The 14,810-nt window shown below is 41.2% G+C and overlaps 1 protein-coding gene across 4 annotated transcripts in view; it reads right to left on the bottom strand.

Annotated features, from left to right (window-relative positions):
* The window catches only part of unc5db (unc-5 netrin receptor Db), a 191,026-nt gene that overhangs the window by 40,549 nt on the left and 135,667 nt on the right, over window positions 1-14,810 (bottom strand). For 2 of the 4 annotated variants that reach the window (XM_038703668.1, XM_038703671.1), the window contains exons 7-11: window positions 13,339-13,503; window positions 12,258-12,290; window positions 9,825-10,010; window positions 4,952-5,314; window positions 968-1,052 (exon numbers count right to left, since the gene is read on the bottom strand). In XM_038703668.1, coding sequence (XP_038559596.1) covers window positions 968-1,052; window positions 4,952-5,314; window positions 9,825-10,010; window positions 12,258-12,290; window positions 13,339-13,503 — 832 coding nt within the window. The remainder of the gene's footprint in view (window positions 1-967; window positions 1,053-4,951; window positions 5,315-9,824; window positions 10,011-12,257; window positions 12,291-13,338; window positions 13,504-14,810) is intronic. The other 2 variants (XM_038703670.1, XM_038703669.1) reach the window with 2 other exon arrangements.

Raw genomic sequence — 14,810 nt, 5'->3', positions numbered from 1 at the left:
ATTTTATGACTTATCTACAATGTTACAATGTTGGATGTTCATGTTAAACATGGCCAAAGCTACAAATAATGAGGTAAAAGTATTAAAAGAAATTCTTTTGAGCCAAAACCTCAGATTTCCTTCCATTCTGAACGCTCTGTTTGGAACTGCTTTTTCTACCAACGGCTTCGTTTGACAACATACGGAGTTAGACGAAGCCGGTGTTCCATATATGGTAATTTGCTCTGCACAGCAACAGCACAGCAACGCTCAGTCTGTCTGTACCGCCCAGCAACAACAGCAGCCTGGTAACATGCTCCAGGTCTTGGAACATCTAAGGCCTACATGAAGGGCCAGTATAAGATAGAAAATGACACTGAATCATGCAAAGCTGCCATACAGGAGTCACAGAACTCCAATATAGGACTGGAAATGCAGTATAATAGGTCTCCTTCAAGCTATCTGCTGTGTTTACTTACAGTCATTCATAATGTGGCCTGCTTAATCCAAACATGTACTTACTCATTGACTAATTGAATCAGCACTAAAGCACTAACACAATCAATCCTCCAATTTATCTCTAAAGCTTGAAAATCTTTTTATTTCATACTTGAAAGAAACAATGAGTGGAGTAGGTATGATAAGAAAGAACACAGGCCCATTAAGCTGAACTCAGCAGAGACAATAAACAGTAAGAAAACATATTTTTTTGGTCATCAGCAAGCTTTATTGTAATTCTGTATTAATTAAGCCACCAATGATATAATGCGTTAAACTTATAACTTTATAATCTGCTCCAGTAAGATAACTATGTGTTGAGAAGTGAAGGTCTTACTGAGTGGCAGTAACAGAGGATGGTAAATAATTAGAGAGGAACAGGACGGTGAGGACAGAAGATAGAGAGTCAGGGGAGATGGATGATAAGATGGAGGGAGACTGACAGACAGACAGATGCTTGAAATGATATTTGGGTAAACTCTGGCCTCACCTTGACTCTCCCTGATTGATCACCATGTACATCTCCCAGGACATATTTTCAGCCACGGCTCCATGAGGCACCAGCAGGCTGACCCCTGGAAAACACACACAAATGTGTCAACAGCAACAACTCCAACAGCCTGACAGTGTAGGAGAAAAACAAGGCTTGTCTTTCATGCAGGGGTTATGGGAGTGTTATTGAGAGCATAATTTTACTCGAATGAACTGTGGCATATTAAAGAATAAAGTGAACCAAATGTAGGTGTCAAAATGAACTTTTCCAATATGACTTTTAGTAGAAATACATGATTATTTTCTAGAAATATAACAAAAACATTTAATATTTATCATAGCACATGCATACACTGACCATCACTGAATATAAAATACTTACACAGGATTGGACGCACACATTCACATCTATTGTAAGGGTTTCTGAATTTTGATTGGCTGTTAACAGTGACATTTGTTTAGGTTCTAGTATGTCAAATTGCTCTGACTGTCCTTTAAAATGAAACACTAAATGCATAGTTCGCCATCGCCCTCCAAAACCTATTAAAGTTACAACAAAATACTTATATGACTGTTTTCTGACCTGTTATGAAACATAATTGCTTGTTAGGAAACCTTCTTGGTTAAAAGAAAACAGCACTGACTGTTGGTAGAAAACAGGTTGTGAACAGCAATCTCCCATGCCAAAGTCACAAGCTTTGATCAGATCTTAAGTCAGATTTTTATTAATTTATAAAACGTTAAATAATTTCGCAATGTCCTACATTATTAAAGGAAACATCATTGGTAATAATTGTCACTGCGTACTACATTTAAAAGGTGTCACTCAATTCATGTTGGACTGCAGAAAGAGACTAACTGAAGATGTCAATTCATAACAACTTAATGTGTGAACAAATGAACCAGCACGTCCACAGCCTGCAGACACTCAGTAAGTATGTGCAATGTGAACGTCTGCATATTGATGCAGTGTTTTCATTGAGTTTTTCTTCATTTTGTCTGCTGAACTGAAAAAAAAAAAAACAGGCTGCAGTCCAGCTGAACCTGTGCCTGATTTGACACAGCACAGGCTCTAGCTGTTCTAGGTTTTAAACAAGTAATATAATCTACTACAACTAATCTTGATACTATTTGCATGCACAGTAAATTGTATTCTGTCATGTTGAATGCTTTTGTAAAATTTTCTTGACTTTTTCAGGTTCTAGTCAGTTGGAGTTGTCTTATATGTAAAGCACTTTTTGAATCCCCCGTGTGTGAAATGTGCTAAACAAATAAAGCTGTTTGCTAATTTTGTTAAATGTGTTTCACAATGTAAAAGTAATTCGCCAGTAAACCTTATTTATTCATTCTGACACATTTTTAATCATGAGTGTCAATGAACCGGTCTGAATAAATGGTGTAGGAGGAGTTTGCAGAAAACATTTTTCTTCCTCTCTATTTTCTCTTTTCATTTTCTTTTCAGTGAGGTTTCTCAAGCTACAAAACGACATCTTGCAAGTATTCATATGACATAGAAATCACAGGGGAAAATTTTTTTTTTTATATTGTCAAATATCTGCCTGCTACTGTAGGTACCAGGTTTAAAAGAAACTCAAGACACACAAGAGTGCCTGCTGAATTTTGCTTGGCTCACTGCAGTGATGTTCTCTCACCGATCAGACTGACGTCATAGATTTGGGTACGCCTCAAAGTCAATTCATTCTCTCTTTAGTGGTTTGTCTCCAGTTGCATCAGTATCAGACATACATAGATGGAAGAACCAGTATTTGATTCAAGTTGTAAACAGAGTTTTTCTGACACAATCCAGAAGAATTAAAACAGCATTTCTATTAATTCTGATCTCCCAACCAGCAACGCTTGGTACACTTTTCATCATGCAATATCTTTCAAAAAGCAAGTGGAGATTTCTGCTGAGCAACACCGCCCAGCCACTGTTGCCTGACACTATTCATTTGCCTCTGAGCGACTGGAGAAGCATTCATATTGAAGAGAAGAGAGCATATAAAAGCCCTGCTTTACAAATAAAACGTTCAGAGGAGCAGAGTGGAAGATGACAGATAAAGAGGTTTTTGGCAGCTTTATAGAAAGGGAATATTTTGTAATACCTCAGCCATCTCTGAAATGTGCATTTTAACCAGTTTGTTTTCATTAAATAAACATTATGTGTCACATGCTGGTGCAGACTGAAATAACTAGGTGTGAAGTTTCTCACTCAACAGTAAGTCAAATACAACTGGATTTCTCGTGTGGTTAAAAGTTAAAAGTCTTGCACTAACAAAAAAAGAAAAAGAAAATTCACTTCTCAACAGCTGCCGTGAGAACTCAAAGCACTGTAACGTCAGTATGTGCAAAAAAACAAAGAATGTTCCTATTTTGGTGCTATATCACTAAGGTGAGGAGAAAGCTTCGGTAATCTGCAGCGAAGTGCTGCATATGGCCGGTTATTCAGTCTAATGAATAGCGGTCCCTGCAGACAGGCTGTGTGAGTGCTGCACTTCACAGCAGTGACTCCTCAACTCAGACCCTCAGCCTGAACGATGACCGCGGGAGGCTGATTTCACTTCACCCCTCCACACCAGCCGAGGACCACAGAAGAGGGCTGTAAGTGCAACGCTACGCACGGACTGTTGACCTGCTGACAACTGGAACGGCCCATCCAAACTCCTCCAATTGCTCCATTTGTGTAGGCGTGACGTGACGACAGCGTGACCCCTGTTTGCCCGAGAGAACCTGCGAGGATGTGGAGGGATAACAAACAGCTACCTGTCTTGGCAACGGCAATGGTGGATCTTAGCAACAGCTTACAATATATAGTGTCTAATGAGTGTGTAAGTGCACTGGTAGTTGTGATATAGTAAGGATGTCTTACCGAAACTCAAACTTAGACAGGCCGAGTTACACTGTTAACACTTGTGTACATGCCTTATTATTTTTTCACACATTGCATTTTTAGTATGCTTTATATTTATTTTCATTTGTATTTCTTTTACTTTGGCATGTATTCATGTTGTATGTGTGTTCATGTACAGTACATGCATATGTGCTGATTTACGTTCTAACTGAAGGTTCGAGCAAATGATTAGATATGGACACCATTGGGGAGCTTAAATCATTAATGATTATGCATTACACAGACCAAAAAGAGATACTCTGTTCTATTTAATCTTATGGTACAAACAATAGAAAACTGAAAAACAAAAAAAGACAAATTTTTGTCAGTGGAATGATCACAGATTTGCTCAATGTAAGTACAGGAGCACCTGGAGGATTTGTTTTTTCTGTCCTTCTACTATTCCCCATGTAAACAAATGAATTTATGATTAAATAAGGATTTTTTGCTTGTTTACTTAGTCCTGCTACAGATGACATTGCCTTTTAAAGAAAACCAACACCTTCAGTGAAGCTGTGAGCTCTTCCAAAGTAGTGCTTTGAGGATTATTGTTAGTAACGCTAAATGATTGGGCTGTAACTTCCACTGAGGACACCAGTGGCATGTCCTCTGTACTGTGTCTAGGAACTTGAGAGTTTTAATAACCCAACCAAGAAGAGGTTCCACTTTATACATATATCCAAATGAAAAAAATCCACTTTGTTAAGACTATTTATAGTCTTTCAGGAAGCCACAGATTTGGATCTGTTTTTTAGCAGCTTACCACTTTCTAAAGCTGAGACAAGTTCACTGTACCACTTTTGTGTGTTCGCTGTCAAAACACAACAATAAAGGACACACGCAGCACACCGAAAAATTGGTGGAAAATGTAAGATGCTTGCGAGACATTCTGGGACGGCTGCAGCTCATGCTCAACAGCACTGGCTTATGATGGCTACTATAATGAGAAGTTACTGCAGCCTCTCATTACGGACACCGAGTACCCAGTGTGCGAGCTGCTTTTCATTATCAACACCAAAAATAGATTGAGGCAGTGCTTTTTCTGCTAACAAACTCAGTCTGCGTTTGTGTCTACTTTTTTGTGAAGCTTACCAGTGTTTGGCACCACCAGCCGCCCTCCGGGGTAGCCGAACACGCCGGTGGTCTTCAGCTGCTCTTTGCAGGCGCTGAAGGGCCCGTTGAGGGTGAGCAGTCCCTTCTTGCGTCCATCCGCGGTACTGCAGTAGTCCCGGCTCAGGTCCCGCGGGAAGGTCTCGGCCGGGACTTTGGCATGGAACTCTGCCCGTTCGGCCACACCTAGTGAAACCATAAAGGAGCTCTGAACTTTGACCTTGATGTCTGGCAGGGGGTCAAAGAGCTCTTTGTCTGCGCTGTCCTGGAAGCAGAGCGGAGTGCTGTATGTTCGTCCCACTGTTAAGTCGGGCTGCATCGAGGAGTTGAGAAGCAGTGGGTTGCCTACAGAGAGGACAGACAGCATAGCCACACATTCACCTAAAAGCGCTGCCCGCATGGGACTTGCATTATGTAGAGAACTTGTTAACTTAATGAATCAAAGCCCGACCTCTGTGTGTCCTGAACAGCACTCACTTGGGATAATGAAATTCACTAGCATCCCTAATACAGCTAAATAAGGTCAAGATCGGGTTATGTTTTTTTCTTTTTTTGTCATTTCTTGATATAGAAAAAAAAGTTGAAATTTTATAAAGCTAAAAAGTTGAAAAAAAACATACATGACATTTTTGTCATTTTTCATGACAGGAAAAAGATAAAAGAAGAAAGAAAATGTGCCACCCAGTTTCCATGGATTAAATATTATCAGGGCATTTCTATCTGCAGCCTATACAGAAGATTACTCTACAATATTATTTTACAAAAAGCAGACATGAGATTAAAATCACCTTCAATCTACAGAATTAATAGAGTACAATTCCTGGATGTCCTCAGGTAACAGCAATTCAGTTTTAAGAGCCACATCTCTGGACTCTTTCCACTCACATTTCCTGCAGCTGACCAGTGAAGCTCCAGCACCAATTAAAACAACATGTCCGGGCAGGCGACCAGTGCATCAGAGGTAAGGGAGCACAACCTGGACAGAAGGTCCAGGGCTCGGCGTCACGGTCAAAGCATTAGATTTAATTACCAAGCACACACACAGCTTGATCTCCATAATCCATCTGCTGGAGTCAGCTCCTCTGGACACCGAGTCGTCCTCCTGAAGGACAGGAGGGAGGGCCAGGAGGGGTGTAGGTGACTGCTCTGTAAATGAGGGGAGTCCTTCAGTGTGGACCCAACAGCCTGTGGAGGGGGCTCTTCATCTGTGGCCATTAGATGTGACGGCGCTGCCAAAAAGAGTGAGGAGCGCGCCGCATCGATCTGGCAGACTCAGACATGCGGTGCCCCTGGGCGAGCCGTGCCAAGATAACACCGAAGTCACTGAGTCCTTGCTGCCCAGCTGTTGCCTGGCGAGGGGTGCAAGGCGGGAGGCTAATGTTGTTTTATTTTTAGGGAAATCGTTAATTACCGGGGGCGTGATTTGTGATGAGCTTTCTGGGGTGTGTTGGTTTTGACTTGTTCTTCAAAACTCAACTTTTCCTTGTTTTTGTCTTCTTAGCATTCTAAAATACAGAACATGACCAGAAATGTATTCACATTTTAGTAACTGTGCTGCCCCTCCTATACAAAGTGAATTACAGTGAGTGGGGCTGCAACTAATCAATGTTTTCATTATTAATTCATCTGTTCATTCTTTTTTTCGACTAATCTGTTAATCATTAAGTCTAATACACCTTTCACACCAGAGTTTCAATGTGCAAATGTCTTTAGCAAAGTGCCAAACTGACTTACTTCCTACTTTCACACACAGCATGCTGTCCTTACATACAAAGTGCACTACACTAAATGTTCACTCCTCAGAATACAGTTTCAGTGCTTGTTACTGTGTGTACAGCTCACAGAAACTGTGCAGTATTTCTCCTTATTTAATTACCGTGGTGAGCAAGCATTGCTAATTACTGTATTTAGAAGTTTAAACCTCTCATGTTTGATGTTGCTGTGAATAAAAACCACAATCCACCAACAGTTAACTGGTGGAGTTCAGTGCTAACCTCGGTAACCCAGCTGTGATTTAACCATAACATAGATTCCTTATTAGTTAGCCTCTAAACATGCTTGCTAATAACTTTTTTTAAGGTGGATCTCCACACTGACAGCTTTATGTTGTGTGCAGCGGTGTTCATAAGAGAGAGAGGGAGCGACCGAGATGAGGTGCTGAGAGAATATGCGCGCTGCCTGCAGCTCTGCAGTCAAACACGATTTTAAATAGGCCTTGTAAAGAAAAAAATCAAAACTCAATATGTGGCGGTCAGCGTTGGTGCTGTGACGGGTCACTGGACTGGAGTGATGCTCCGGCTCGGACAGTTAGGCGCAGTGTGAGCGCAGGCCAGCAAGGAAGTGGTACAATCGTGCTCAGGCACGGTACAAGGCAAGCGGACCTAGTGTGAGTACGCCCTTAATTGAGAGAAATTGATTTACAGTTGCTTAATTTCATTACTTATCTGTACAACAACAACATAAGGATCACATTTAAATAATTATACTAGGCCTATTGTAGAAGAAGAACATTTTGTCGCTATAATAAAAGTTAAAAGCAAATTCTGCATAATATCGTGTTGTTTTTAGTTCCGCTCCTGGATATAGAGCCTGGCTGAACTATTCTGGATTCTGCTCTGGACCTGCTCGGTTCAGCCTCCCACATTAGGGACTCTCAGCTACGGCTCCCCCCTGCTCTGCACAGCAACCACCAACCAGGTTTTGCAGCATCTGGTCTTACAGCCTGCCTCGATCTTCCTCGGCTCAATATCCGATCCCTTCAACCCTGCAATAAATATTCCTCTTTTATCTAACTCCAGTCTCCTCCTCCTCCGCAGTCCTGCACTTTGGTCTCCTAGCATTAACAAAGGAAAGGTAATAATAACTTGCTGTTTTAGTTAGCCTACGCTATAAGAATAAAGACACAGAGCGCACTTTCTCTGTGTCCCTCTCTCTCACACACAGACAGTGACTTACTCACTCATTACTGCTGTTTTTGCATGATGTATGACTTCATTTGTTTTTATCTGTTAAGGCCAAAAGAGGGAGTACAGCATTTTGTGTTATGAGTTTAGCATATTGAAACTCAAAGTAATCGTTAAACACTGTAAATGTCAGGAAATAGGGAAAATCCCAGTCACAGTTCACCATGAAGGTTTCATCGTCCAGTGTCTGGCCAACAGTGCAAAACCCAAAGCGAAACAGTTGTCCTTGGAAGATTTATCGATTATGAAAATATTTGGCCATCATTTTCTGTTGATCACCAAATCCACTGATCTACTAATCATTTCAGCCCTAACGGTGGATAAGGTTCATTTCAGCTTCCAGTATTACATCATTGCAGGGTTTGAGCCTAAACTAAAATAATGTTCCATGAAAAATGAAAAGATGCATTTTTCATTTTAAACAGTTTAATAGTGACAGAGAACCTACAAGCGACTCTGCAGATACTCCAGCTCTCGGTCAAAGCTGCAGCCCAGTGGACATTACCCTTCTGCAGCTGACATTCGATCACTGGCAAAATTTTCTCCCCTCCGGTCGAGTGGAGAATGATCTGATTATCGCTTGAGTGTGCATCTTTAAGAATGGCGCAGCGAAAATGGAATGGCAGTGGTGAGATGAGAGAAGTTAATGAAATGTACCTCAGGTTGAATACCTTGAGGGATAGGTTTGGAATTGGGCCTCTGATTAAAAATCACTCAGAAGGAGAAGTAATGTGGAGAGACAGGGTCAGGTCCGAAGACTCATTCAGCAGTCTGCCTTACAGCCGTTCCGGCTGTGGAGAGCCATCCGAAAGCATTTAAGTACTTCTTTCAGAATTTAAGTTTTTTTTTCTTGTGATTAATACGCCTGAAAAAGCTACTGATTTGCGATTAAACACACACCTTTAGAGGAGTTCCCCCCTAGAGGAAATGCTTAATTTCCTGCTATGTTTATGGCAAGGATGGTAAAATGTAAATGTAAAGCAACACAATCAGGTCAGAAGTGGGCTAATACGCCACAGCAACTTCCTCCAAATCAAACTGCGGCTGAGGAAGTGTTTTAGATTTCATGGGGAGCCTTGACCGGGCTTGATAGAGAGGAAAATGGAAAGGAGTGATTGTGGCCGGTGGAGGGCACAGCAGGCAGGCTGCGGAGAAAGCTGGCCTATTTAAATAGGATTGATGACATGCTGAATGTAGACCCAGCTGAAGCCACCTCCCAGCCCCCCTTCTTTTCCTCACATGCTTCCAATCGCGTGACAAGGGTGGAGCTTGACCGACTCCCCGGGCCTTGGGGGAGCGGGGGGCACAGCGTGGGCTCTGGCAGGGCTTCTCGCTGCGCTGTCAATGCGGCGGCGAGGATGGATCACCCCTCGCCACGATGGCTATCACTTGCGCTAACCCAGAAGTGTCAGTGACAGCAATATGAATGCCTGTAGCAAGGCTGGCCGGGACAGCCGCAGTCACATAACCAACAGAAGTTATTGCTGTGCACAACAAAAATTGAATTGATGTTCACTGTTCCATACCCCTCACATTTATCCATCAGTGGTTTAGGCCAGTGTAATCTGATGGAAGAGATTGGTTGCCTGACAGTCAAATGTGTGGTCCGCGGGGAGGGGGTGAAGCAGCGCCGGTCTCTATCAGAGATTGATTATCTCCTACTTCACAATAACAGAGGAGCAGGTCTGTCAAAATAGAAGGACAGGTCCTTTCACTGATTATGGAGGTATAAATCCTAAGCAGATAGGGAGGCTGCACGCCATTTTGCTCGATGCAAACAACTGCCATCAATCAAGGGGGCGGCCCTGTGTGAAAGGTCTTTGATGACGCTGCCTTTTGGCCTTGTGGTTGTCAGCACATGTCAGCGCGGAGCTGAGGGCACTCTCTCTTACCTTGTCTGGTGGTCTTGAAGTTGAACGACTGGAAACCCCCGGCGAGCGCAGAGGAGTCGATGACGTCCACGCCATATTCACTGTGGTTCTTCCTGTACAGCATGACGGCCACTACAAGGATTGCCACAGCAATGATCCCGGCTCCCAGGCCCGAGTACAGAGCTACGTCATTGGAGCTGTCCATACCTGAAGCACACGGGACACATGGAAAAGGAGAGCTACAGTAAATTCTCATTTTAAAGCAAATATTCAAATAATTTGAGTCTCCAATAATAGCCGGGGGCGTGGCCAGCTTGAACAAATACAGGCTCGTCACTAATAAAGTCTAGGTAAAAAACACACTGAAGCAGGTGGATTTAACTGTAAACAGTTTACATGGTAAAATCTAGTATAATGTCCATTTCCGCAGCACCAATTCAATAAAATTCATAGATTTCTTCTTTGTCGCACAGGTGATGGGCTGAATGAAGTCTTTTATGTCTCCAGAGAGACCCTCACAAAATCTGAAAAATTGCCACTTGAGTCAGCATTGGACTGGGATGAAGAATATATCACTTTCAAATTATTATTATTTTGATTGCTTGATATTTATTTTATATATAATTGTTTTGTTTTTACATTTGATACTGATTTCTTTCTTTTTTTTAAATTATTATTATTATTATTTTTAATCAATAAATTATTTTTTGTATTTTTGTCTATTAATACACACACACGTTTACAGTATTATGTATTTATTTTATTTTTAATATATTTTTATTTTTTAACACACACACACACACGCTTACTGTTTTATTTAATTTATTTAATTTTAATTTTTAATATATTTTATTTTTTTAACACAAACACATGCTTTAATTACTTGTTTAATTAAATGTATAGGGTTGATTGTTCTTATGTTGTATGTATGATGCTTTGGCAATATTGTTGTTACACATTCATGGCAATAAAGGTAATTTGAACTGAATTGACTACAAGTTTGAAAATGAAGAATTTCTTCAGGTGTGTCGTTAGAAAGAAGGGAGCTCTGTAACTCCTCGTCTCTGCTTGAGGCTAATAGCTAGCATTAGCCACTACTAGCATAATACAAACTGTCTGCTGGCTGTCGAGTTGTGGGTAATGCAGGTGAAACATAAGGGTGCGTTAAACGTTTCATGTGAATATTCTGGGTGTTGATTTGCATTCATGCTTTTTTGGGGGTAATATGCATCTCTTACTGTTGGAATAATGCTGTCGAAATGTACATTATAGTGAATTCAAGACAGCGGGTAAACATGGATGAACTTCTGAGTTTGCATTAACTGGAAAAAAAGGAAAATGATATATAAAGGCCACATAAAACAACCTTGTCTCTGTTGTATTAATAAAGACCCAGAAACAGTGAGGAGAAGATGGAAGGAAAGCAGTGGAGACAATACTGTTATTATGTAGACATTCAAGGTCAACCACATGCAGGAGTTGCAATGTGTTACACTGACTCCAGCATGGAAATGAAATAAGAAGGATGGAAAGTGGTAAGATGGAGCAGACCATCTGTCTTATCTCTCTATGCTACATTATGCACCACAGATACGAATAAATGAACATGTCCAGCCGTTACTCTAAACTGTTACATATCACACCCAAGCTGCTAACATAGAGGGGTGATTAGCCTAACTGCCTTTAGACCCGCCAGTCTATATCCAATAGCTATCATAGATATCTCACAGTGCAGGCTATCAAAGGTCATGCTGTGTAGCCCGTGGTCACCAGTCGTCACAAGGACCAACCAGAGGAAAATTGATTGATTGAGTATTCCTACCAGGGTGATCACTTGCCAGACACCAGCTCAGTGCACTCCTGGTTCAATCATTCAAGCTTTTCTTAAAGCCTGCAATAAGCACGTCTTTTGCACTAATGTGGCAGGCTACAAAAAGCACTCAAGCTAGCACCTGACAATCACTTAGTTGGGCAAACTCCGACAAGTGATTGAAAGCCGCCACAGGAATGTGAGGGCAGCGCTGTAAATTGGTCAATTTAGCTCGTTTGCAATGATTACAACCCATTAATTCTCCACAACATAGCACATGTTCACTTGTCACAACCAATATATCTCCTGGCTCAAAGTAGAAACACAGCTGTGATGTCACGGTTTTCATAAAAAAAGTCAGGCACTGAGTAATGACATGAATGTGTAATGAGCACTTGCTGGGTTAAAACAGGAGTTGCTCAGATCAAAGTGAACTAAAAGGTGGTAATTCATTATGTTCCTGTTTCCAGTGTATACTGAGAGAATATAAACCACTGCACTGTCACTACTTTCTTTGCTAACTTTAAACTTAGAATATATGATCTCTTGTCCCCAGAATTCAGGGTATTACATATTAGCGGCAGGTGTGTGTGTGTGGGGGGGGGGGGTTGAAAGATGAAAGAAATCCACAGAGGAAGACTCACTTTGAGGTTTAACGTCATGTAGCAGCTTTCGATCTGCAAAGACAGAGAGATAGAATGAGACAAAGAGGAGAGAAAGTGGTGATTAAAGTCCGAGCGTCTGTGAAGCGACTAACAAGTGTGGTCTCAGATCCAAAATCCTGAGTAGAGAGAAGCTCTTCTGCTGACTGTGCTAATGGACGATATACAGTATCTGATAAATAGCTAGGTAGGCATCATTACTGTTCTCATTTCACCATAGATAAAGGTGGTGCGGTGCCAACTGCTCAATGGCTTGGAAATGCCTTTGAGTGAGCTAATATTCTCCTAACAAGTCCAAAAAACAAGTTTGATTTATTTAAGAGGGATGAAGTTGCACAGTTTTCTCCCAGACTTTCTCCAAATGTAGGTTATGGAAACAAAAATTTACTTTTGTTTCTGACCAGTATTGGGGTGATTAAAATTGTTCCTTTTGTCTATGGAACAACTTTGAATCCAGTGAATAGTATGGACACCAGCATGCAGAGAGCAGACAACAGCCAAGACTAACATTTTGTAGTTTGGCTAACTCAAAGAATTAATGTTAATTAGCTATATAAATTTAGTGGGATAGTTATCCTAATGGAGGAACTTTTATTGAACCCTACAGCTTGTTTTGACTTTAGGTCAAGTAAGAGATGTGCCTCTAGTGATTTGAAAATTGCACTCTTCAAATCACAGTTTTAATTTTTTGTTCAGCCACATAGTCTAGTGCTCACACTAGTGAGTAAAACATTCTGAATGTTAAGTCCTTGCATGAACCAAACAGTGCAATGACATTTCATTCCAAACGTCAAGCATCATTCAAGAAAGAATATCTGCCGTCTGTGAGATTCAGTATGACATATAATATGTCAAGTGAGCGTCACACAGGAGATAGAGTGCTGATATTATGATGCACTGGGCATCTGTGTCAAAACTCAGCGTGATGTTCACACCTGCTCAAACATGCTTGTGATGATTTGCCATGTTACATAGAGTGTATGATGATGATAATGATAGGACAATAATGAGAATGATGATGATGATGATGATGATAATGCCCAGCAGGGGAAAAAGGCCTTACTCTGGGTACACAATCCATCTGTGCAGTTCTCAGTGGCCTCACTGTTCCCTTCGCACATCTTGCCTCGGTGTCTGGGTGCTGGGGAGTTGCATTCCCTACTCCGCTGCCTCTCGCACTGACTGCTGCATATGGTCCATTCGCTCCACTCGTCCCAGCCTCCATCGACTGTAACATGAGGACATACAAATGTGGACAAAGAGATTTACAGACGTACTGCATGTGTCTGCACACATACTAAAAATGCAAACAAGAAGTCAAGAAAAAGTAATTTGAGGAGGCAGCTCAACTATGTCAAAAATGTCACAGCTTAAGTAACATTCATGTTGAATATCTTTGGAGATATTAGCTTTTTTTCAGTGAAAAGATTGATATCAACCTCTTGCCCGTATGTTCAGTGAATGGCTTGACCAGATTGACCAAGCTTAGCGAGTTAAGACTGGAGGCAGGGGACACAGCTAGCATGCTAAATTCCCGGAAATTCTTATTTTTACATTAAAACGAGAAATACAGAGTTCATTAACCATCTTTCACAATGTGGGTAGCTAAATTTTTAAATTTTGTTCAGAGCCAGGCTAGCTGTTTGCTGACTCCTGTTTGCTTAAACACATTTAAACTAAACTTAAATACATTCTGACTCCTGTTCTTACTTGTTACCTGTGTTAACCTATCTCACTTTTTAAAAGAAAGCATATAGCCTGAGCACATTTCTCAACATATCAACCTGTTTCTTTGAGATAAATGCCTCCTCTTTCGATTTGGTGCTATATCTACACACATTAAACACTTAAATATGTTCTTAGTGGGCACATACACACACACACACACACACACACACACACACACACACAGCACACGCACATACATACACACACTCAGTGAGACACACAATACACAGGTTGATGTGGTGGTAACGTTACAGCTTGACAAACATTTTCTCCCCATTAACCCCTGGGCCTGTTTATATAATGGGATTTGATACACGGATATGAAACCAAGACAGCCTGGTGCATGCTAATAGCTGGGGTTCCTCCACTATGCTCTGTCATCTGATCAAGGAAGAGCTCATCATGCTTAGCTTAACAAATATTGGGAGACCATATGGTGCCTGAAGATTTATTGGCAGCAGTTGCGATGCCCATAATATAGCCTTGTGGGTGGTGGAGAAGGTAATTTTCTTTTGCAATGTTCCATGGGCTTACCTACACCCTGCATTTCTTTGTAGTTTCTTCTCAGCTACTTGAAATGCAAACGATGTGTTTGTATGTTGGAGAGAGAATGTTGAGTGCTTCTGAGTTTGACCGCAATTGCTGGTGAGTGTATGCATATTGTTTCTCCTGACAGCTCCTGATGACTTGTTCCCCTGAATAAGCTCATCTGCCTACTGGTAAACAATAGATACAATCTGACAAACTGTAATGACTGCCAAACTCTTACTTTTCATAATTTTCATAATAATTTTTTTTGGCTCAGTC

This window comes from Micropterus salmoides, unplaced genomic scaffold (assembly GCF_014851395.1).
Source record: "Micropterus salmoides isolate LMB-PRFRI ecotype aquatic unplaced genomic scaffold, ASM1485139v1 Ms_hic_scaffold_7, whole genome shotgun sequence".
Classification (NCBI taxonomy): Eukaryota; Metazoa; Chordata; class Actinopteri; order Centrarchiformes; family Centrarchidae; genus Micropterus; species Micropterus salmoides.
This window is presented reverse-complemented; position numbering and strand designations above follow the sequence as displayed.